This window comes from Cynocephalus volans, chromosome 6 (assembly GCF_027409185.1).
Source record: "Cynocephalus volans isolate mCynVol1 chromosome 6, mCynVol1.pri, whole genome shotgun sequence".
Classification (NCBI taxonomy): Eukaryota; Metazoa; Chordata; class Mammalia; order Dermoptera; family Cynocephalidae; genus Cynocephalus; species Cynocephalus volans.
The window spans coordinates 108124266-108150128 of NC_084465.1; the positions used below are offsets into that span (position 1 = coordinate 108124266).

Below are 25863 nucleotides of genomic sequence, written 5' to 3' on the forward strand. Positions count from 1 at the left end.
TTTTTGCATTGGGCTTTCCTGGAAGCCCTAAGCACTCCAAAAACAGCTGGGGGTTGAATGTACTGCAATCCTCAGAGGTGCTTGGCTTTGTGGGATGGAATGTTCTCGAGGAAGGAGGTAGCAAGAGCGAAGGCAAATGTTCCCATGCTTTGTCTGGCTCACAGCACTCGAGCCAGTGCTGGCTGGAATAAAACTCTGAAATCAGGCAGCAAAGGCTGCCTCATCCACAGCTACCTCTCCCGCCTGCCTTGCGTACAAAAGGTGTGACAGGAAGGACCCAGCATGAATACGAGAGAATTACTTCCACCTTAGAACTGGTCCTTTCCCCGCAAAACCTGGCATAGCACCTGCTAGGGCAGAGGCTTCTTCCAACCCATGTGAGTGCGGCTGTGGTTCCCATCTCTGTCCTTGGCTCAATCATTTCATCTCTACTTAATGAATTCCTCCCTCCCTCCATAGCTACACACTAAGCAAGTGTGAAGATAGAACCGTGAGGAAAAGAAAACCCGAGCGCCCAAGGGGTAAGCCATCTTAAGAAAGAGGATGAAAAAAAAGAGCCGAGAAATCCAAAGCCTGAAGTCCAAAAACATCACCATCCTGCAAACCACCTGAAGCCCCATGCAGCCGAACGAGACTCTGTGATCTATTATTAATAGAAGAAGAAAAAAAGAATTTTCCCTGCAACACATATACAAATATGCTCAGCTACACTAAATCTTTAAAATCACCACCCAGGCTACCTGAGTTCCTTCTGCAGGGCAGGGGAGGGGCTCAAGCAGTGAACGAGTCTCCCTGGAATCTCCATCCCTCCAGGCCAAGACAACACCCAGCATCCTCTAGGAAAGGGGGCTTGTTCTACAAGAAAAAAGCTTTGCTGAAACAAAGCAACTCTCTTTATAAAGGAGACCTAATTAGTTTTGCTGTGCAAATGGAATACTGTATAACAGGCCATGTTTCTGGTGGCTAAATTCAAGGCTGAAATTAATCCCACACAGATGACTGATACACTCAAGGTACTTTTCAAAGGGCAAGACTACGGGTTCAGAAAATAAATGTATTGATGCATTACTTCATACCAATTTAATGACTGTAAGATCTGCTGAAGAAAAACACAAGTGAGTTGTTGTAAGATCTAACACACCCTTCAGAACACTTCAGTGGGATATTAAGACAGCAGATATCAAACTTGATTGGAAGTTGGGGTATCTGGGGAATAAGATAAAATATCTAGAGAGGTATAAACTAGGAATTACTTGATTAACAGCAAATTTAACTATGTCATCTGGAAGTGACAGAAAATCAAACCAAAAACACAACTGTGTGTTAAGAGAGAACACCAGTGAGGAAAACTGAGGAGGACAAGGTCATAAACTACATTTGGTTTTCCACTGTATTTGTCACTGCTTCATCATTTTGTCCCAGGCTCATGCCTGCTGGCAGCCAAGCATCAGCAGGGCCAATCGTATGAGAAATACTCATAGACCAAAAACTTAACGCTGGGAACACTCTGATATCAATGTTACATTTGTTCCGAAAATTGGTCAAATGCTGTCATTTCTCACTTTTAGCGGTGGGACACACCTTGGCCCCTCTCAGAACACAGGAGTCAGACCTTTTTTTAATAACTTAGATTCAGTCCATCAATGGACAGCACTTATAGCTAGAATCCTTTTTGCCAAATATAATCCCAGACCTCTTCTGCAATATAAGTGGTGAAATCCCAGTAACTGCTTGCAGCAGGTGAGTTATCTTAGTTTCTCTGGCACTTAGGAGTCCCTCCAGGTAGGTTCTTGGGACCCTGACACTGAACAAACAAGATGTCCCAAGGGAGCATCCCTGAAGTCCTTTTATGGCCAGAGAGGTCACTATGAACCAGCACCTGCTTTGACAACATTCCAAGGCAAAACTGCTTCAGCCTGGCTCTCAGATTTGGACTGCAGGATGGATAACGTGTGTGCACTGCAGTGGGCCCACAACAGCCCTATGGAAAATTCCTGGCTTGGCTGCAGGTATGCCCTCAGCCCACCATCCTAGGGATGGATGCAGGTGGCCGATCCTGTAGGCAAGACCTTAGTCAGGCCCTTCCCTTCAGAAGGAGGGCAACTGTGCCAGCTGCTCCTAGGATTTTTAAAGAGCTTGTTTCTACCCTCATTCAGTAACACGGGATCTCTGCAAACCAGTAACTTGTCAAAAATCACTATTTGGGCTAGAAAAACACATTACTGAAGAAGACACTTCTCTATGCCTTTGTTTCCTCATTTATGAAACAGAGATTGGGCTGGCCGGTTAGCTCAGCTGGTTAGAGTGCGGTTTTATAACACCAGTGTCAAGAGTTCGAATCCTTGAACCAGCCAGCTACCAAAAAAAAATAAAAATAAAAAATAAAATGGGGATAATAAGAGCTTCTTACCTTACAGGGTTGCTGCAAGAAATGAATGAGCTATTTTTTATAACACACACAAATCTGTGATAGGTGGCTACTGCTTATTATTTTTATCATAGTCTATCCATTCCTGTATATCGGCATTCTCCAAATACTATTCAAGCACCATTCTAAACTTTTTGTAGTTTCCACTATTGTTTATTTAGTAGTTTTCCTTAAGATGGCTCATTTCCTTACTACTTAAAATTTATTCTCAAATGGAAATGTACACCACCATGGTTAATGGAAAAATGGAATTCTGAGTCATAACTAGGAGGCAAATGTAAAAAAAACAAGGAAATTTAACTCAAGCCAGTTGAAGGCCAAAGGCTTGCTCCCCAGCCCTCTGTCTTTCCAAAGAAGAAAGATTACAGGGGTATTAAAGGCACAAAAGCAACACTGACACTTTCTCCTCCAGGTAACAGGAAGCCATGAAAGAGCTCAAAAGCAATGGGCCTTCACCCTGCAGGATTTGGCATTTAATGTCCAGTCTCTGTCCTTCTAAAACTTTCCTCAGCACATATAAGATCATCCTACTGTCCTACACTCTGGAAGATACTGTTCCAGAGCGGCACTGCCCAGCAGAACCTTCTGTGATGATGGAAATGTTCCATATGTACACTGTCCAGTATGGTAGTCACCAGCCACATGCAGCCATTAAGCTCTTGAAATGTGGCTAGTGTGACTGAGGAACAGAATCTTTCATTTTATTCAGTTTTAATAAATCCAAACCTAAATAGCCACACACGGCTACTGCCTGTGGTATTGGACAGCATAGCTCTACCAAGAAAGCTACATGCCTTGGCTCTCCAAATGAACTTACATTCATCTCGGGGTTATGAACTTGGCTTCCTTCCAGAGAGCTCTTACCAAACTCTTACCAAGACAGTGATTTGTCATGGGGATGTAAATGGAGATTGTCTGCTACATCATTTATCATTACTTAATCTAGAGCCCTTTGTGGAAATTTCTTTTAGAGCTCCTTTTGAGGAATTAACATATTTTCTCGTCATTAGCAATGGAATTATCCAAAATTACCACATATCCATTTTCACACTGGCTGCCAGGAAGCCCAAGGAAATTCACAAAGCAGTGAGAGCAGTCCTTTCAGAAACTCATGACAGATATACATGGTTTCTATTTTTTCCTTTAAACTTTCTTAGTTTACATTTTCTCTGATTCTTATGTTTTATTTTTTACTTTTTTATCATTCATATATGTTTCTCTGGAAATTAGCTCAAATCTTTTGTGGAATTAAATAGCATGCATTTTTTTTTAATTCTAAAAAAATAATATTCAATGGTACCAGTATTTTAAGTGAGACCCCTTCTATCCAATATTGTTTATGTAAAAAGCATTGTAATGAGGGTTTTCTAAAATGCTTCCAAACACAAGCTCGGATTTAAGCTCTGGAGGTACCCACCAGCAGCATCCTTAGCTAAAAAGAAAAAACAATTGAGAGCAAGAGGTGCTACTTCACATATTCCAACATCAGGAAATATTTCTGCGAGCCAAGGTGTACCTTGAAGTTGCTGCAGGTGACATGGGCACTGTCAAGGCCTGAGGCTCGCTGAAATCTGGTCCATGTCCTCAGGCCACGCCTAGGAAAGCTCTGAAAACAGTGAAGGATGGGGAGAGAGTGGCTTTAGTGCCACTGTGACCACTGTGGAAACAATCTCCCAGGCAACGGCATTATGTGCTGTGTCCGTCTCATTTCATAGCTGACTCTCAGAAACTAAAAATTACTGAGTAGTATCATGGGGTAAGGGGGGAAAAGTCAAAACCAAAAGGTCAAGGAAATCTCCCAAGTGATATCACATTTTAATTTCACTCTAAAATAAAGCTGTCTGCTTCACTTTCTCCATTCTCCAGAAAACACCTCCCAGCCTTAAGCGCAAAGCAAAATGTGAAGGGCACTCAAACAAGAGGGTTATTTTAGTTTGAAATCAAAAGAGAAAGAAAAAGAGATTATTTGGAAATCTATCATATCTGATTGTCTTTTTAAACCAAAGCTGAGAGCATTGTTAACACTCAGATTCTCTAACAGTTATTAAAATGCTACTGTTGCCCAGTTGAACTAAAACGATTTTCTTGTGCCAAACTCTAGCTTATCCAGCCATAAGATTTTTAGTAAGATGCACATAGCATGCTTATATCCAAGAGCAAACACGGTGATCGTCTGGAAAGGCAAGAAATGAATAATGAGTGTCTACTGTGTGCCATATATTTCTAATCCAATAATTTTATAAGATAAGTATTAGTACTTCATTTTCTACAGATGAAGAAACTAAGATTCACCTAAGTTACAAGGTTTATACCAGGGCTCCTATTTTCCAGTTCAGTGTTACTTTTTCACCACCCCACTCTCTGGGGAAAACATCTGACTTGCTGAGGAGACTTCTATAACAGGTTAATTCCTGATGAAGAAAAATGGCAACAAAATCCAAGGCTTTCGAAAGAGCTCATGTAGAGTAAGAACAACACCTAACGAGAACTACGGTGATGCAAGAGGACAGGAGAAGCAGCAGGCAGCTGAGGGTGGGTGCAGAAAACAAAGTAGTTCCAGAACAAGTGACACAAAAGGCTGGAAATCAGAACCCACGGTAAGAAAAGAAAGAAGAAAGATAAGAGGAGAAGGAGGTAGAACTGAACAAGGCATCAGAAAAGCAGAGAGAAAATGGAAAACCAGGGCCCCATTGGTTGAGCAAAATCAGCTCTAAAGAAGACAAAGGTCCTGTGGTCCCAGACCCTCAATCCCCAAATGGGGGTGGCCGTCTCTACCCCAGGAAACAGAGGAGATGTCTGTGGCTTTTGCTTGTCAAGCACCCACTTCCCCCTCTTTTGAAAAGAGTAGCTTTTCTTTTGGGGAACCCCTCCTTCAACTCTTAGGCATTGTGGCTGGGTGAGGTTAACTCCGACCCCAGCGCTGGGGTGACTGCATGAGCCGAATCAGTCCCATCACATAAGTCCCTCACCCCACCCCAAGGTTTAGGGATACTCTTGCAATCCAAGACAGACCAGGGAGATGCGGCCCTGGACTTTGCTGAAACCACCCAGACAGGCCAATTTGCAGAGACACATCCCGTCAACCCACAGAGAGCCGGCTGGAGAAGGATGCCCAGCAGCAGAAATAGGAGACGGCAGCAGATTCTGGTCCCCATAGATACAATTATGCCTCAGTCCTCACCTGCCCCTGGACTTCTCAGTCACAACACAAGCCAACAAATCCCTACTTCTGCTCAAGCAGTCTGAGCTGAGATTCTACAGTGGACATATCGGGAGGCCTGACTGTTCTTTCTGTCTGAGTGGCTGTGGCCTCAGACTACTTCCTCAGGACAGCTGGGCAATTAAAAGGCTGGTGTTTACAGGGCCATGGCCTCCTAAGCACAGCGCTTTACCACCGATGGGCAAAACACCTTGTTATAACAAATGGGTGCAGTTCTGCCCAGCTGTGACGTCTGCTGGGAAACCAGGCACTTACCTGATACACGTGGAATGCGTTTGCTGCTTTGCCCCGGAGAAACACTGAAGGGATCCAGACGTTGATCAGCGCCCGGTTTGATCTGACCAAAAGAAAGGTATCAAAATTGGTCATTTTAACTTACAACAAAACAAAAGAAAGGGAACAATTTTCTCCTCTAAGAAGCAATATGCATAAGCAAATTATGACAACGTATCATAGTAAGCTAAAGGACAAGTTCAAGCCTTATCACTCAGCCTCCTCAAGACTATTTTTAAGGGACTTCGGTATTTAAAAAATTCATATATGCAGTTTGTGCTCTGGAATGAAAAGGAGCTGCCCTTCAGTTCTTACTGTCTGAGTGACCTTGGCCTATAATTCATCTGGCCCTCAGTCTCCACCTCTGAAAAAGGGGATCATAATTGGATGAGCCATGGAAGCAATGGGAGGCCCCGTGTAATCTGCCCACAGAGTTTCTGGGGCCCCCCGTGGAGTCATGCTGCTTCCTCACCATGCTAACTTCACACCTTGACCCCCATTTTAAGATCAGACCCCACAAAAGAGCTCAGGAGATCAACACTCAGGTCTATGAGTATGACAGCTGCTTGGGTGGAGGGTGGGAAGGACAATGGAAAATGACAAATTGGAAAACCAGGATGCTGGACACAAATACCCCTCTTTGGACTTTTCCAAAAACACGGTGTACATGGGCCTAATGAAGCAAGATTTAAATTCAAATAAAAAGTAAATAAAATCATTTACTGAGTAGCTACAATGTATGGCTCCATGCTTTTACCTATATTTAACTCATTCAATCCTCATATGGGCTGTTTGAAGCATTTTCAAGGGTTATTTTGGTTATGTGATGGTTTTGCCTTATGTGATGACTTTAAACTTATGAGTCACTGAGCAGTCACACACCATCACCACACTTCCACCTGCTAGAGCCATATCATGCAGAGCTGATAAGTCGACTGTCACTAAAACTTCAAGATCAATCACAACAGCTACCAAACCAGTACTGTGTGATTCTGGGAGGTCTGGAAGGCCCCAGCCTTTGCCTCTGCTTTGAGCTATTCTGCGGCTAAATGCTTTTTTCCTGAGCTCTCCTTCTCTCTAAAGAGCAGCTCATAAAAATTCACCAGCCTCCTGTGTTTAGAACACAATTTGAGATGCTGACGATGGTAGATTCCATGACTCAATGTTCTCACAACCTCTAGAGTAAAGAGCATTTTATTTTCACAAAGAAAATAACCCTTCAGCTAATGGTTCTCTCCTGACGAAGCATTTCTTCTAAGTTCTGAGCTGAGGTGGCGACCTCGTTCATGGGGTAAAATAAGCCCTATTGATCACTTCTGCAGGGCTCAAAATACAAATTGCAATTTTGAGCCACCTAGCTGGTTTGTGTATCTAATGACATTCCTCCTATAAAGGTCCCTGAAATTATATTAGTGGCTAACGCGTGCCCCTTTTATTTCTTTCAGTGTGTGTGTGTGTGTGTGTGTGTGTGTGCATGTGTGTGCGTGTGCTGAAGTGTAACTAACATCCTGGTTTTCATTAACTTTCCTAGACTGGTCAGGGCCAACAACTCACAGGGCTACAGTGAGGTTACCTAAGACTAGGTTAGATGTTTCTCCCTTTACGTGCACTTACCTCACTCTGTTAGAACTGATTGTTTTCATAACCATCTCCCTCCTTGATGTTAGTTCATGTGCCCATTCTTTTGTTTATTCACTAATGCATTCATTCATTAACAAATATTTATTGAGAACTTGCTATATGCCAGACACTATTCTAGGTAGTAGGGAGAGAGAAATAAAGAAAGCAGATATAGCTCCTTTCTTTGTGGAGCATGCAATTTAACATGGGAGAGAGAGAAATCTCCATAAAAACTACTCTAATGTGGTTGAAAAAGATACTTTGTAGGATTTCATATCTTTTTAAAAAAATTTATTGAGACTTATTTTGTAGCCTACCATATGGTCTATCATGGAAGTGTTGCGTGTACACTTAAGAATATGTATTCTGCTATTTTGTGAAGTATTCTATATATGATTGGTTTGTCATGTTGTTCAAGTCCTCTATTCCCTCACTGATCTTCTGTCTAGGTGGTCTATCCATTAGTGAATGTGGGGTACTGAAGTCTCCAACTGTTATTGTAGAACTGTTTATTTCTGTCAATTTATACATCATATATTTCGGGGCTCTGTTGTCAGCTGCATATATGCTTATAGTTGTTACATATAAGTTAATTACCATTATTGTAAGTGCCATCAAGAAACCCTGGATCTAAGGAGAGTGAATGCCAGGTAGGCCTGCTTTGGTCTGAGGCATCAGAGAAGGCTTCCTTGAGGAAGTAACATTTGGGCCAGGCTTTGAGGAATACTGAAAGTTAGTTGAATTGGGAAGGGAAGTTGAGGCTGGGTAAGGTGCTTCAAGCAGGGGTATTTGTGAAGAGCACAGAGTCTAGGATCAGGACTGCCTGGGTTGGAAGCCTGGCTCAAATCCATTATCTGTGAGATAACACCCATCTCAGAGGGTTGTTGTGGGGACTGACTGAGTTAGAACAGTGCCTGGCAGAGAGAAAATGCTGTGTACATGTGGGTTAAGTAAACAAGGGGGGGAAGACCAAGCAAGTTATAAGGGTGGAATCAGCCAGGGTGGCTGGTGTACAGGAGGAGAGAGGGGACCGGTTGGGGGTGAAGCCAAAGGCCAGAGATGGACTTTTCTGTCAGCTCCATGAAGGATGCCGGTCTCCATCTTCAGAGAGGAGAATGGCCCCACTGCTTCCCCATGGCTGTAGTGCAGAGGAGCATGCTGGTGGGAGAAGGTTCCAAATCTCTGGGGAGACCTGGAGCAGGCAGAGGCCACTGGAGGGCAGGGACTGTGGCTTATTCATCCCCTCCAGTGAGGACCTAGCAGGACACCTGCCCACAGTAGGTGCTTGGTAAATGTTTGCTTGACTTGTCTCTGGGATTCCCCTCCACAGCCTTCGCCTCTCTTCCCTTGCTCTCCACCAGGCTGCACTCCCCCTACCAACAAGCCCATGAGGAGGCAAACTCACCTTTGATTTTCTTCCTTCACATCTCTTAACCTCCTCAGCCTCCTCGCCCTACCAACCTAACAGCCATCTCCACCTCCCCAGCAGTCACCCCAGCACTGAGTAGCCTCTTGGTGTCCTCGTGTTTCTCCTAATCTTACCCTACTTGCCACCACAGCCCTGCAAGGTTGGTGTCAGGACCTTTGCCTTACAAATGAGGGAACTAAGGCCCAGTGAAGTTAGTAAGTGGCTTGCCCCAGGTCCCATGGTGTGAGGCTGGTGCCTGAGATTTCAACACAGGTTGGCCTGGCTCTGCAGACATGCTTTTCCCAATGCCCTGCCCTGCCCTGCCCTCCCTCTCTAGAAGCAGCCCTTCTCTCAGGGAGGTTAGATCACCCCTTCTCTCAGGGAGGCTGAACCTTCTTCTACTCACCACAGCTGAATACTCCACCTTTTTTACTAGTCTAGGGGCACTATTTGTCCAAAAACCAAGTCAACCTGAACAAAAACAGACTGAATACCAACTAGCTTCCTTAGGGGTTATCAGTAGAGGCACCAACTAGAATCAAATCCAATCAAAAATCAGACCAATGCACTGATTACTGTTGTTTCTAATAACCCAGGGGCTGTAAACTCAAATGCCTACAGGGGCCACAGAGATATTGAAATAAGTGATGTGGAACAGAGTTAGGCAATAGGGAAAAGTGGGGACTGTGGCAAACTGAAGAGCACATGCTCTGCATGAAAGCAGCAGCTGCTACTCGGCTCCAGCTGACCGTGGCCTTACCAGGGATGAGAGTCTAATTTTTAAATAAAATTTTTATATTTAAATTTTTATGTAATACCTTCCAACTTCTAAATGTCAGCCCCCAAAAAGTTTTTAAATACCCAATAGGGAAATCAAACATATCTGAATGCCAAACTCAGGCTGCAGAAGAACAACTGCCCACCTACCTCTACAATAACCAAATCACCCTTACGCAAATTTAAACAATGATTTCGGTTTCCCCCTGTGGTCTTCTGGGACATAAGCCAATAAAAGACTCTTGTTTCTAAAGGACGCCTTATGAGCATATGCTGTGGACTTACATTTCAAAATCCGATAAACTCTGGTCTTCAGATGTTTGACTCAAATCTCCAGGCACCTACCATTAGGAGAAAGGAGAAGGGAGGGGAGGAAAAAAATGCATAATGGTTACCATGGTTTGCATAATCACAGAAGAATTCTGCCTCTGGATGATCCCTGAACATTTCCTATTAAGAATGAGGTGAAAAAGCAGTTCCTGGACAACAATAAGAGATTTTGTGGAGGGATGGTTGGAGATGACGCTGCAGTAATAAAAATACACCACCATGAGAGATCTCAATTATCTTTACGGAAAAAGGACTATTAATCCTATTGAGATAATCATAGGCATGTAAAAGCATGTAATTTTGGAGTATAAAGGCCTAATTAGGATCCAAGATAGAAGATATCAGATGTGCAACAGAAAAAAATCCATTGTCACCATGATGAACATCGCACACAGAGACATGCCCATACATAAACATAAAAGGCCAATGTCTGCCCCCAAAACAGCTCCATCCTTTACCTCTCGTAACGTATGAGTGATTTTAGGTGGCAGAATCCGGCTTCTCCTTCTGACTCAGAAGGGCCATCTGGGAACATGATTGGGTGAGAAAAACTAAACTGCACAGTTCCATGGTCCCCACCAGTACTGCTCAGGGGTCCTGACCACACCCTGTGGTGGTGACTATAAGGGCCAGTGGGCATTCAACGGCCTGTGTGACCTCGAGTAAATCCCCCAACCTCCCAGCCTTGGGGATCTCCCTCAGATAGGGAAATCAATTCTCAGTGCTGACCCAAGGATTTGCAATTATTATATAAAGCAGATAGCAAAATGCCCAGCACTGGAAGATGCTCAATAAATGATATTATTCTCATACCTAGAAATGATCTTCCTTTTTTGATCTGCTCCAAACTGAATTGGCTAGAATTTTAAGAATGTGGATCAAGACTAAGAGGAACCAAGATGAACAGAGAAGGACGTGGGGTAATCAGGGGAAAAGAGAGAATGTCAATTCCACACCTTTTCCCTATCCATGCTTTCTCACATTATCCACAATCTTCAATCTTCAGAACTACCCCAGGGGTATCATTCCCCATACTTTACAGGTGAGGAAACTGAGGCTCAGGGAGATTGTATAATTTGCCTGAAGTCACACATCTAGGAAGTGGATAATGAACGCAGGTCTGTCCAACAGAGGAAGAGCCAGTTAAAAGGTGAAAAAAGGATGAGAGACTTGAAGTTCTGCCTGCACAGAGGGTTAGAAGACACTAGAAGCTACTCCTTAAAGGAACGGTGGGCTCTGGCTTTGGGGGCAGGAGAATGCAGTGGTTAGGAAGCCTGAGCTCTGGGTCCATGCGGCTCAGGACCAAATCCCAGCCCCAGCTCTTCCTGACCGTGGGGCCATGAGCAAATCACTTCTCTCTGTAAAACAAGTACAACAGTAATAACACTCATAGCATTGTTCTGAGGATAAAATGAGTTAATATCTGTAGAGTACACAGAACAGTGCCTGGCAGGTAAGATCTCAATAACTGAATGTATACTATGATAACAATGTGACAATTAGAAGTAAAAGCAGCGTGTTCTGTTGTCCTTGACACCAGCCACAGAATCTGCCCTGCCAAACCAGGGGGGCCTCTCACCCCCATGCATGGCAGCCCAGAGGGAAAATGACCCACCCTGAGCCCTTCAGAGATGTCTGGAGCTAAGTCATGAAACTGGGCTTCAGTAGACTTTCCTAAGAAGGTGCTATGTATGGAGAGACTCCTTCAGACCCAACGAGGAGAAACCTGCCTAGCCACCTGAAACTTAGGAAACCTCAGTTTCCTAAAACCTGTGTCTCACTGGTCCAGGAACTCGCTGGTCTGGGGGTGGGTGTCACCCTGCTGCTATGGTGACCGTCACTTTCCTATAGGTGGCTGAGAGATGGCATTATATATTAGGAAGCCCTGAGGCTGAATGTACCAAGATCCCTAAAAATATCCACATCCTTTGACCCAGGAATCCACCACAAGAATTTATCCAGAGGAAACAAAGACACTAAGATTTACATCAAAGATCATTCCTCTCCCTATTGCTTAGAGAAGTTAAAAAAAAAAAAAGAAAAGAAAATTGAAAATAATCTAAAGATCTAACTACAGAGGAATTATTCAAGAATCATTTTTCATATGCTATCTTTAAGATTTAAAAAATTGTACCTTTTAAATTGCTTAAACAAAATTTAAACATGCTTTTGAAGGACACCGTACCTTTCTATGTGTTGTTATGAAAAGATCTTTAAATGAAAGCAAAAGCAGGTGCAGATGGTGGGTTTATTTATTATTTATTTATTTTGGTGGCTAGTGGATAAGGGGATCCAAACCCTTGACCCTGATGTTATTAGCACCACACTCAAGTGGGCTAACCAGCCAGCCCTTTCTTTTAAAAAAATATTTATTTTTTTTTAAAAAATATACTACCTTGGGCACAAAAATGGAGAATTCAGAATGTCCAGCTGTATTTGTTTTTGTATCAAGAAGCTAAAGGAGTGAAATTCAAGGCACCAGTGAAAGGGGTACCAGTAGGGGCAGAGGTGGGGACCTGGGCTATTGGTACACAGCAGTGGGAGTGATTTGAGTTTTGAAATAAATTAATGTACTACCAGTTAAAATTTAAATAAAAATATATTATGCCCCCAAAAGAGTGCTTCTGATAAATTTTTAATGACATAAAAAAAGCTGTTTAATAAAAAGCAGTTAGGAACTGCAAATGCCCAGTGTGATTCTCAACTCTAATTTACAATGTTTGCATATCAATAGGGTTAGAATGAAATACACCCGAAAGATGACAGTGGGATATCTCCGAGAAAGAAGTCAGATGAATGTGTATCTTTTTTTTTTTTTTTTTTAACTTTTCTGTACTTTCTACAATGAAGCTGTATTAATCCCATAACCATAAGTGGATACACATTATGTATCAATTTAAGTGCGTATCACATCATCAGGTAATAAACTCTTCTCTCCACTCCATCCCATTCCATGTGTTTCACTAGAATGCAGAAAGCCAGCTGGAAGAGACTTTGCCTTCAAACTCTTTAGTGCGCAATGTATGGAAAAGGGCAAAGGAAGGCTCTGGGGCCACACCACCTTCTCTCCCCTTGGCACGTCACGTGGAGCCCAGTGGAGATAGCCAGCACTCCAGCACCTTCTCGGCAGGGACTGTGGGGCAGCCCTCAGCCCCTTCTCTTTCCTGAGTTCTCCCCTCAGCTCCTCAGGCTGGGGAAGGTTCTCCTGGGGAAGAAGTGAGGATCCAGTAAAAGACTAGAAGAAGGACTTGCGGTCTATTAGGACACCAGCTCCATCAATACACACAATCACCACCTCCTTTAGGTGCAGCTGCGTTTCCACCTGGAAGTGATCATTGCTTGTACCCAGGGAACCCCATCCACAACCCTCTTATTGTAACTACCCCACAAAGCAAAAACAAAGGCAACCGAAGGGGCTAAAGTAAAAGGCAAGGGGGGTTTAAGAACAGACGTCACTTTACAATGACACAAGACAAAGAGCTTCTTCCAAAATGAATGACTCTTAGAACAAGGTATTTTCTTGAGAGGTAAGTTTCCCCTCAGGGATGCTGATTTTTAGGGAACATTTTGGAGAGTGGATGTAAGTACCCGGGAGTTATTAAATCTTTCTGACTTAGAGGCTTTTCTTCTAATTATATGGCATTATTGGGATCAGCAAACCAGGAGATATTTATGTGTCTACATGAGCACCAGGGAGGCTGGATGGAAGAAGACCTGGGAACTTTCTGACCTCTGTGGAACATATCGTGATAATAAGGCCAGGCTCTACAGCTACTGTATGATGCTAATTGAAGGCTGATCTTATTAAACATCTTAAAGCTTTGTTTTTTTCGTGCTGTCTTCCCAGACTGGTGCTAGATATCATCTGAGGTTGACAGAAAATCCTCCAGAAAGCAGATTCTATTTCATATTTTGGCAATAAAAGAAGTGTAGAGCAGAAATTATTTTGTAAGAAAAAAATCAACTTCCTATTGATACTGGCCACAAACATCCCCTGTGACCTCCTAAAGCCTGGGGAATCTTGGCAGACACACTTCTGGGATGCAGCCTTCTCTTTGGTTCACTCTCAACGCGGGGCATAAATACATCATCAGCAGGATGGTTACCTTCGTTTGCCTCTGACCCCACAGAGAAGGCAGTTCACCATCTACCTGAGGTCTGGCCAATCGTCTGGCAGTATTTGGGGTCATGGGAAGGCAGAGCCCATTACTAAAGAAACAGAACAGCCAGGATCCCAGAGAAAACAGCCCTAGGGATGTGGAGTGAGAGATGAGTACCACAGAGAATCCACTTCTGGGCTGCATCAGCAAAGAAGTTTCTAAAATCTCTCCTCACTTAGAATTTGCTGGGCTGCTCGGGGGCTGGGAGCAGGAACAGGCCAATGACAGCAGCTCTCTCACTGGTCATCGAGCTCTAACACCAGCATGGAACCCTATCATTGCTCTAATCGGCAAGTCCTCAAACCTGGGAAGATACTAGAGGTTCTGCCAAAAAGAATAACAAATATCTCCTATGTGCTAAATAAATATTTATTTAAATAAAAAAGAAATGGCAGAGGGGGAGAGAGAGAGAGAGAGAGAAAATCAGCCAACTTGCCAAAGCCATGGGGAAGAGTATACCTCCTCCCACTGGCAGAATCAGGAACTGGGCAAGTAGTGGCAACAGAGACAGGGAACCCTCCCCTCTTCGGAGTTACCATCACTTCCAGTCCTGAGGGCCGTGCAAACATGACTCCATCACCAGGCATCATCAAAGGCTTCCCGCTTTCACACAACTCTCCCCACACCCTCCTCCCAGCAACCCTGTGGGCAGAGGTGTCATTCTCCTTTCACAGGTGGGGACAAGAGGGTTCTATGTGAACAAACAGAGGAAGTGGAGATGCCAGGAGCCCAACCCAAATCTCGTAGCCTACTCAGCAGCCTCTCACTCGGCCTCAGTGACTTCAGGTAGAGAGAAAATACTTGAGGCATTCTGGTCAATAATCCCATCTAAGGTCCCCGTGGATGGCCAGCACCAACCGCAAGACAAATGACAGCACCATCTTGGATGTCCAACTCAGTCAAGCCCAGATGGCTGCAGCCCTGGTGGACACCATGTGATGCAGAGGAACCACCCACCTGAGCCCAGTCAGCCCACAGAATCACGACAGAAAAGAAAACAGCTGTGTTTCTTAAGCCATTAAGTTTGGCGTGGTTTGACACAGAAATACACAGCCCACAAAAGTAACTTGGCCAAGGTCATTCTGCTACTAAGTAACAGAGGTGGGATTCAAATGCAATTAGTCTGGCTCCAAAGCCTACACTTTAGACCACTGAACTATACTGCCTCCCACTACAAAGTCCCCATTCTTTGCACTTTTCCTCTGGGATGCCCAGAAGATGAAGTAACCCAAATTCACATTCGAGAGTCTCAGCTGGTGTACAGACCTCAGATGGATGAAGAAAGTCTGAAAGGACTCAACACTCAACAGTAGAAATACACAGGTGTACAACAGGGCCTAAAACCCTAAGCCTTTCTTAAAGTCTGAGTTGATTTTTGTTTTTGTCACTGCAGGATGATTTTTGGTAGGCACCAGGCCTGAAGAGCAAGTCACAGACCTGGCCTATTCCAAGGTGGCTGGCTTTCTCCCCACAAAGTCCTACGTCCTTCTCTCTGTCTGGGCACACAAGTCAGCTTCTAGGCTCTAAGCCAAGTACATAAATTCTCAAGGACAAATGGAAATTCAGGCACTTTGGGTTCTAATCCCAGGCGGTTAAGAAGTCACTTGGCTTCAGCAAACCTTGATTTCTTCCTCACCTACCCCATGACCACCAGCCTCTGGTTGTTCTATTAGACAGAATCAAAGGTACACCTTGGGTTGAATGTCCCCCAAAACTTAATCCCCACTGTAACTGTTGAGGATGGGAAATCCTATTATGGCAGTTGAAAGGTGGGGCCTTGAAGAGGTGGTTAGATTGTAGGACCACACCATAATGAATGTATTTACCTGTGAGAAGTACATACACTTTGTGGGCCAGGGTGGAATGATATGGATCGTGTCCCCAAGTTTTATGTATTAGTTGCTTGATCCCCCCTGTGACTGTTAAGAAGGTGGGAAATCCTATTATGGTAATTGAAAGGTGGGACCTTGAAGAGGTGATTAGATTCTGAGGACCACACCTAGTGAATGGGTTAAAAATGGTGGTCATGGGCATGGTTCTGAGGGCATTAAAAGTGCATAAGAAGCTATCTCTGTCTGCTCCACCATTTTTGCAATATGATACTCTACGTTGCTGATATCACCACCTAGGAAGACTCTCACCAGATGTGTTCCCTAGACTTTGGACTTCCCACCCTCAGAAACTGTAAGCAATAAATTTTGTTTTGTTATAAATTACCCAGTTCCAGGTATTTTGTTATAACCAACAGAAATGGACTAATACAAAAGGTAAGAGAGAGAGAACTGACACGTGTTAAACCCTACTATGTACTGGGGACTTTATTTGTATTCTTGCATTTAATCCTCAAATAACATGTGAAGCAAGTATTAGTGCAGGTTGCTGTTCTATTCACCCCTTCCCCAACCTCTCTGCAAGGCCAGCTCTTATCATCCTTTAGGACTCAGCTAAAATATGAATTCCTAGAAGGCTTCTTCCCTCACCACCAGAACTAAACAGATTCTCCACTGCCAGCTCTACCAGGCACTTTCTCAGCATCTAATTCCTCCACTCTGGCTATGTGCAGATTGGTCCCCTCCCTGCGAGCCTGGACAGCTCTACCTGCTCACCACAGCCTGGCCTAGCACCTGGCACACTGTAGGCACTGGATTAACATTGGTGACTGATTAAGTAAATGAATCATAATCTAAGCTATATTTCCACACCAAAATGTTGATCAATTTTTAAACTGCCTTTGTAGCAAATTCAAAATCTTCATGCATGGTAAGGATAAGTTAGTTTGGAGATAAAAAGAACCAAAGAAAGAGAGTCTTATTTTCTCTCTTCTAATTACAGGGTTCTCAGAATCACTGCTCAAAGAAAAGGCTAAAAGAAACACATTACAGGGGCAGCAAATCTTAGTCCCAATCATAAAATGACACCTGTAATTTATGTTTTCCAGAGTCACTTGCTCACTCAGCCCTGTTTTCAAATAGCCTTCCCTTAAGCAATTAGCTCTCACTTTTCACTGCCAAAAATGATACCTATTCTCCATCCCACCAACACTCCTGCTTTCTCATCTCATTTTTTTAATAAGGAACAAGATGTGAAATGGCACAGCTCTGTCTTCCAGCTTGGGTGGCCATGACAGAGGACAGACAGGCTCAGGCCTGCTGCTCGGATCATAAAGTGGGCCTGGGCTATCCTCGCCTCCAGCAGGCAGCTGGCAGGATCTGGACCACTGTCAGATTCTGTGTTTGTCTGTTTATTCATTTGTTTTACAAATATACAATTAGAGGCATCAGATCCTTATGGTTTTTAAAACAGCTGAGGTCAAGGACTCTTTGCTGGGAATAAAAAACTAACAAATAAGAGCTTTAAAGAGCTTTTTATTTTATCCCCTGGGTAGCCCTGAAACCTCACACACACATAGACTATCACACTTCTGTGGACTACTTTCTGATGTGTTTATTTTTCCCAAAAGATTATGAGGGTCTCAAGGACAATATTCTCTGAGCCCAAGATGGTATCAGGCATATATGATTGTTCAATGAATCTTCCCATCAGATGGATGGAAGAGCAGACATACAGACAGATGGATGAATGGAATGGTTGGAAAAGGGAGGGGAAGAAAGGGAAGGGGTGTGAGAAAATTAATTTATGAGGAATGAACTAGTTTCTTTCCAAGAAATTAAGACACGAACAACAAAAGTACAAGGACAAGCATACGAGGACACTCGTGATACCACTTTGGTAACAAGAGCCTGGACACAAGTAACGAAGTGGCTATATAAACTACAGCTCAGAGTCAGATTGTACTGCTACTAGAAGAGTAGTGTAGATCTAGATCTCTCCTGATGAGAAACGATCTCTAAGACGACATCAAATGACAAAAACAAGACACGAAACAACACATCAGATAAGCAGCTATCTCCATGAAGACGTCAGGAGACACGTGTCGATGTGCATTAGCCTTGTCTGGGAAGACACACAAGAAACTGCCCACCATGGGTGCTTCTGAGGGAGGGCACCGAGAAGCAAAGTCAAAAGAGAGGACAAAGAAAGGTTTACTTTTTCTGTAAAATTTTATAGCTTATAAACTTCATCTAGATACATGAGTTGTTAACCTTTCAAGAAGTAAATGTAACGATTTTGCCATTTTTTAATTATCATCATTTATTTTGCAGCTGGCCTGTACAGGGATCTGAACCCTTGACTCTGGTGTGATAACACCACACTCTAACCAACTGAGCTCACCAGCCAGCCCCAATCATGCAATTTAAATTTAAAAAAAGAAAAAACTATCATGTCTGTAATGGAAAAAAAAACAAAACAGTGAGGAGTGGAAAACACTGGGGAGAGGATGAAGGAACATTCTTGGGGGGTGATACAGTTCTTTATGTGTACTGAAGTATTTTGGAAGAAATATGTACTGGTGCCTGCAATTTACTTTGAAATGCATCCAAAATAAAAAGATGAAATCATGGGTATACAGAGGAGTGGATGGATGATAAAGCAAGTATAGTAAAATGTTAACAGTAGAATCTGCAACAGGAGAATCTAAGCAGTGGGTGTACAAGTGTTTACTGTAAAAGTCTTTCATACAACTGTTTTAAATTTTTCAAATAAAAGGTTGGGAAAAATACATTTTGTTCAACCATGCTAAATGAATGACTGAATTATCTCTCTATTCTCTGTATAGAAAATGATATAATAGCATTGTCTTATAAAGAGGCTATCAGAGAATGCAGCTTAAAAATGTAGGAGAAAATGTATTACACACGTGTGTTAGATGGTTAATTAAAACCATTAAGTTTTTTATGGATTCTGTGGTATTTGTGGTACATATTAGTTCTTTAATAATGATAATAGGTTGTGATTTATTTTCTCATTCTAAATACATACTTTAATTTTTAAAGAAGACTGGATGAGAATTAGCTGAGGCTGAGCTCTGTCTTAGCTGCGTGGCCTCGAACAAGCCACTACACTTCTCTGGGCCCTATTTTGCTCACATAAAAGGTAGGTAACAGAAGCTGCCCTGAAGGGGTTGTTATGAGATTTCAACAGGATCCTGCAAGAACGCCCCCCGCCCGCGCCCCAACTCAGCAACTGGCAGAGAAACGGTATCAGTAAGGAGCAGGGCAGAGTTCTAGGGTGTGGGATGAAACAGACAGGCTTCTGGGGACGGCCCAGAAGTCCACAGTGACCTGCCACCTCAAGGCTACCTGGAACCCCCAGTGAGCACATGGTGGTTCGGGGGCTGGGCAGGCTCACCTGAGTGAAGGCCACTGCTCCATCCCATCACGCACGTGCTCTCCAGTTCCTTACTTTATGCCACAATCTGTGCTAACTACTGCTCAGGAGTCAGACACTCTGCGGGTGCCACGGAGACGACGGTGAACAGGAGCGCAGAGCCCTGGGAACCTGGAGCACATCCTCCATCAGAAACACAGTCTCCACACAGGCAGTCAACACAGCTTATCATGACACGTCCACAGAGAACAACAGGCCTAAGCAGGGTGTCTGGAGGGGCATGAACAAAAGCAGCATTGACGGAGGGTGGCTGGAGCCTCAAACAGCAGGAAGACACTGTACAGATTCAGCAGAGGGGAGACCAGCCCGCTCACAATTCAACCTGTCACTCTGGGAGGCAGGTGAGAGGCCAACAGCCAGGAAGCTGCTATGCACACTTCCTACACACACACACACTTCACACACACACAGACACAAACAATTCACACAGACACATCCAGACACTTCACACCTACACACACACACAGAGACTACACATACAATTCACACATACAGACACACACTCCCATCTCAACTGTGCGCACAAGGTAACTTGCCGACCTCTCTGCCCATCCCCTTTTTATCAGCAGATTTTTAAGGCTCATCTGGAAGAAAAGTACAAATAAACAATCTAGTTTTTCCAGGCTTAAATTACCCACATAGAACTATTCTTAAATTATGCATTTCCAGCCAGTCTCTAGTGAAAGGCTCAGACCCCCTATAATGAGCGCAGAGCATTCCACTAACCCACACTCGCTCCTGCAATGGATGAGGAAACCAAGGTCAGGGCAGCAAAGTAATGATCTTTCTGTGGCTGGTCTGCAGGCTTCCACTGCCCTGCACCACATTCAGGTGTTTTAGCCTGCTCCTCGCAGGTCCCCAGGGTTTCTCAGAGATGCCTCAAGAGCTTGGTGGCCATAATCCCTCCTGTGTCCCCTGAGAGAAGGTTCTACTTTGACTCCTTCTCCATATCAAGTTTCCAAGGAAGAGTTCCCCTTAAAGAAAGGGTTACACAAACATGATTTGCTTTAAAAACTAGTTCAGAAAACAGTGAAAAGACTGCCTCATTTATTCTTATTTCATCTTTTACTCCCATTGAACAGCCAGAGAAACTGAGGCACAGAGCGACCAGAAGATGTCAAAAAAAGGCAGTCATGCAAACCCCAGAATCCAAACCTGCTCTCACTAGTTCCGCAGTATAATTGGGGAGTGAATGTAGGATTTCTTTAAATATACTACAATCTCCACTAAAACTATCACTTAGAAATTACCAAGGGACCATCAAGTGGCATTTAAGAGCATTGAAATATATCAAGGATGTTAAAGCAACAGGCCCGAGGAGCTCATTATTGCAGTCAGGAGTGGATTTGGGTACACCTGGGTTGATCTGCTAGAGATCCAGCCTGCAAGGACAAAACAGGTACATGCCATTCCTGTTACCCCAAATGCTGTCTTCTTACAAACAGAACACCCCATACCAGCACCAAGTACGGTGTGTCACTGGGGTGAACCCTCCAGGGCAGAGACTGCAGTTCATTCACTGTTGCATTTTCAACATCCAAACCCAGCACTCCCCCACACACACCTAAATCAGGAGTCCACAGGCCAAATCCAACCTGTTCTCATCAATAAGGTTTTACTGGAACACAGTCACACTCATAAAACAGCTGTGTGTTATCTATGACTTCTTTCATGCTACATCAGCAAAGTTGAGGAAGTGCGACAGAGACAGCATGACCCACAGAGTCTAAAACATTTACTATCTGAGCATTTACAGAAAATGTTTGCCAACTCCTGTCTAACTAATAGCTGAACAGATGTAGAAAAATTATATGTAACTTCAGGGAAGCCTCGTTCTTCCTGGTGGGGAGGAACAAAACTTTGAGTTCCATAGCTTTATAGAATGTCAGTGACTTGAGAATAAAATGAGGCCCGAGGTCCTGATGGAGAATGAATGAAGAGACATCACATTAAGGAACCAGGCACTTTTTTTTTTGCATCCATTCACATAATCCGTGGAGCAACTTTATGAGGATTACGTTTCCCAAATTCTACAAGAGGCTCAGAGAGACTAAGTAATATGCTCACAGACAGAGCAAGAATTCAACGCCAGATTTGGCTGAATCCCAAGCTGTGCTCTTTCTACAACATCCACTGCCTCCCCCAGAAGAAACACGGATTCAGGATAAGAATCCAAGTTCTTCTCCAGCTTGGCTTTTCCCATAGGTAGTTTCTTGTAATGAGAAATGAAGACGCTCAGGCAGTAGAAGCATGTATATGTGAAGCTGGGCTCTTTGCTGCTAACTATGTCCATGGACTATTTTTAACATTATAACAATGATTAGATCTGCAGAGGAGGCGGCTCCCTGTTTGCTGCTAATTTGCAGATAAAAGCAAAAAAGTTCTGGAATGTTTCCTGCCAGAATCCGTCCTGGGGATTTAATTTCCACCACTTATAAATAAAAGAGCCACATCCTGGAGGCCACTTTGTGGGTGAGAGGGGGAACACGGGACGGGGGGTGTTTCTCATGAAGCTCTTTATTGGTTAGTTTTGGCTACCAAGATCCTTGGGGAAAGACACAGGGTCTAAAGGTCAGGCTTCTTAAGATCAGGCAGACCTGGGCTTCAACACTTATTAATTGTGAAACAATGAGCCTCAGTTTCCTCATCTGTAAAAAGGGGCTACCATGACCACTGCAATGTCTCATTTGTAAAATGGCCAGCATCCTGCCTGCTCCGTAGCAATAAGCACTCAATAAACGGCATTTCTCACCCTCCCATCCCCCAACCCTCCCTTTCACTTCTGGACACTAAAAAGACAGCAAACAGGAAGGGGGATGCGATGCGGCCAGCTCCGAACCTTTAGCCACCGCCCCCTCAGCTCTGCTTCGATCAGAACTCATTTTCCACTTTGGAGAATCTGACATTTCTCCTAATTTCTCTGCTGGGGCATCACAGGGCATGCTCACCAGCTATTCCAAACACAGTGATGCTGACACCATGGGGAAGGACGGGACGCGAGAGCAAGCTGTCACTTTTCTCTCTGTGCCTTTTCTAGACCCATTCAGTTGTGCAAGGAGGAGCAAAGAGAGCCTGAGCAGCGCAGCTTCCCTCCCAAGTGGTGCTAAGACACCAGAAATTGAATGGCTAACTCGGTTTCTATAGATTGGTAATGAGAACTCATGTGCTACTTTTTCTGATCTCTCCTCTCCTCTGGAAAAGAAGGTTTTTTATTTAACTTTTCACCCTTCAACTTACTTTTTTTTTTAAAGCACAACCCTTCTCTTGAATGGCATCTTGTGAGGAACCCCAGTGTTAACAGCAGTACCACGGCTGCTATCTGGGCCAGCAATCTGGTGGCCGTGTGGGCTGAGAGCTCAGTGCAGAGCAGAGTGGTGAAGAGCCTGGACTCGAGAACCAGCCACCCAGTCCAAGTTGTGGGTTTCTTCTTCCTAGCGGTGTGAGTGTGGCAAGTGGCTCGAGCTCTCTGTGCCTGTTTCCTCCTCTACAGAATGAATACAATTATTCCATTTCCCCCATAGGGTTGCTGTGAGGCTTAAATGAGAAATTTTGTGTAAAGCACTTAGAAAAGAGCGCCTGAAATATCAAGGCTCTAAGCAAGTGTAACCATTGCCGTAATTATCTGGAAGCTGCACCAGCACACCAGGCCCCAGGAGGAGTCCTTAGCTGGCCTAGCGCTGATAAGAAATGACCTTGGTCTTGGTTCCAGGAGTTCAGGAATACACATGGACCAGGAGGCATACAACTGGGGATCCTAAAGGTGAGGGATGAGGATTTTTACTGTAACCCAAACGGCACCCTCAGGTCTTCCTGTCAATCTGTACCTATTGTCAATTGTCCATATAGCCACAGTCCAAAGCACACAGGCATTTCCTTCACTTGCATGTTTATCTGAGAAGATCTGGGACAGCTGACAGACTCAGTGAGAGATAACTGGAGTCACCCCCACAAGGCGCAGTAGCACAGCTTCTGCACACATCACTGGGGTGCAGAAGGGGTGAGAACCACCACATTTGGGGTTACTTGTTATGGCAGCCCTAAGAAACGAGTACAGCAGCTAGCAGTGGCCAGCCTCTTGGCCGGTGCCAGGCCCTGTGCTATACATTTTATTTATTTATTTGTTTTTTTTTTTTTTTTTTTTGACTGGTAATGGGATCACAACCCTCTGCACGGTGCGGTCTGCATCACGCTCAGCCAGTGAGCGCACCGGCCACCCCTATACAGGATCCAAACCCGTGGCCTCGGCGCTACCAGCGCCGCACTCTCCCAAGTGAGCCACAGGGCCGGCCCATACATTTTAAATACATCATCACCCTAAGGGGTAGATACCATGATCACTTACACTTTATGGATGGGGAAACTGAGACTCAGAGTGCTGACTTCACTTGCTCAAGGGCACAGGGTGCTAAGTGGCACAGCCAGGACCAGACCCAGGCAGTGTGGGCTCCAGAGTCCACACTAGGCCATAACTGTCTCTCAAGAGCATGGCCATGGGGCCAGACCGATCTAGGCTCTCACTATGACTCTGCTTTCTTAACCAAGGCACCTACCTCTCCAAGCCTCACTTTTCTCAGTTATAAAGCAGGGAAAGAATACTTCCTGCTAGGCTTCTCATGGATTAAGTAAAGGAATGAAAATACAAAGTCTGGTGTATTCTATCCCCGTGCCTGGTGCAGAGGAGGTGCTCAGTAACTACCTCCTGAGTGAATGAATAAGGGAGGGTTTAGATAACGCTGCTGCCCTCCCCTGGAGTGAGGCCTGGGTGTTACTAATCGGTAGGGAGGGTCATTTCAAAATGCTGGGGAAGGGAGGCCTCAAAGATTTATTCCCCATGATGAACATGAGGCCCACAGGAGCAAATCATTTTCTACATTTATTTGCCCAACCCTATCCACGATGCGATGAGCTCTTGGAAATGCCAGCTGGGTAGGCGGGTGGCTGGATGAGAACAGTTCAGGCAACTGATTAGCCTCGGGAGTCTATTTTGCATGGCTAAGAGATTAGGGCACTGATGGCAGAAAGTGAAAAAGAATTCTTGGAGTGGAGCTCTCCTTATATACCAAGAAGTCACATTCCAGAACCTACCTTCTGAACAACTTGCTCTGTGATGTTCAACACTGAAGACTGGCAGTAATCCCAAAAACAGTGCCTTCCAGAAGTACTCACATATAAAAAAGTTAAGGGCCTCCACCTGCCCCCCACTCCCACATCAGCACCTCCCACCACCAGCTGAACAATGGCTTCATCACCGCTGGGCAGCCCTGACTCGGTGGTATTGATGGCTTAGGGAGCCAATCACCAGAGCCCTCAATCAGAGCCCTGGACTGCTCCTCACAGAGATCAGACACAGCAGTGGCTTTGCCAGGAGAAGTCAGCCTAATTTTCAACCTCTTTAGTCAATAAGCAATAAATGACAAAGTTCTGCTAATTAAAGCTGCCAGGTATAGTACAATTTAACATCCCTTTCATATCACATCTCCAGAGTGTGAGGCTTCCCCACCCCCCTTTGAACTTGATGACTCTTCAGGAACTGAGAGTCAAAGCAGCACAGCCCTAGGCCCACAGACTGTTCCTGATTAGCTTCCAACATGCTGAGAGGCAGCAGGCAAGTCATTTCTCTGTTCTGAGCTTCCATTTCTTCTCTGAAGAAAGGAAGGGGCAGGAAAAGGGGGTGCATGGTTGCTGTCTGCTGCCTGGTACCCATTCCTGTCCCGAGAAATCATCCCCCAAGAGATTCAATCCAAGAGTAAGCAATAAATAACTTAATCCCATCAGCATATCCTGTCATTCTGGCCGTAATGACTGGTTCAAGCTTAGTCAATGAACCAAGTTGGTTCAATCTAAGTGAACCTTGGGGTTTCTGCTGACAACGCTGGGCAGAGACTCGCTCTTTGTCTTCATGATGAGCAGCCTCTGCAGCTACTATATTTTCCATGAGGAGAGCAGGACGGGGGCAGGGGAAAAATCATGTAGAAATGGAATAGGGTTCCACGATCTCAGACTTTTCAGTTGTCTGATGGAACAAATTCCTTGGCCAGTTTGGATTAGGTTTTCTATTTATTTCACCAGAAGCACCCTAACTGATACACAAACCATGATCCCAAAGGTCCCATTCAGCTCCAGCATTTCATTTTATTCTATTCTACAATTGTTTCTAGCAAGACCATAGCCCGAAAATGAAAATCCAAAGGAAATCCCTCAATTCCTGCTGCCAAGGAGAGACTACAAGCTATTTAAGGACACAAACCACGACAGTCTTGTCTTTCATCCCCAGTTCAAAGCACGATACCTGCAACTTGGGAAACTGAGAAACTCAGTACACATGTGCTGAATGAAGAGATCAAAAAGACAAAAGTTT

The 25863-nt window shown here is 44.3% G+C and overlaps 1 protein-coding gene across 3 annotated transcripts in view; it reads right to left on the minus strand.

Annotated features, from left to right (window-relative positions):
- Window positions 1-25863, minus strand: part of SNX29 (sorting nexin 29) — a 573196-nt gene that overhangs the window by 170468 nt on the left and 376865 nt on the right. For all 3 annotated transcript variants that reach the window (XM_063099603.1, XM_063099601.1, XM_063099602.1), the window contains 2 exons: window positions 10012-10067; window positions 5904-5985 (listed from right to left, as the gene is read on the minus strand). In XM_063099603.1, coding sequence (XP_062955673.1) covers window positions 5904-5985; window positions 10012-10067 — 138 coding nt within the window. The remainder of the gene's footprint in view (window positions 1-5903; window positions 5986-10011; window positions 10068-25863) is intronic.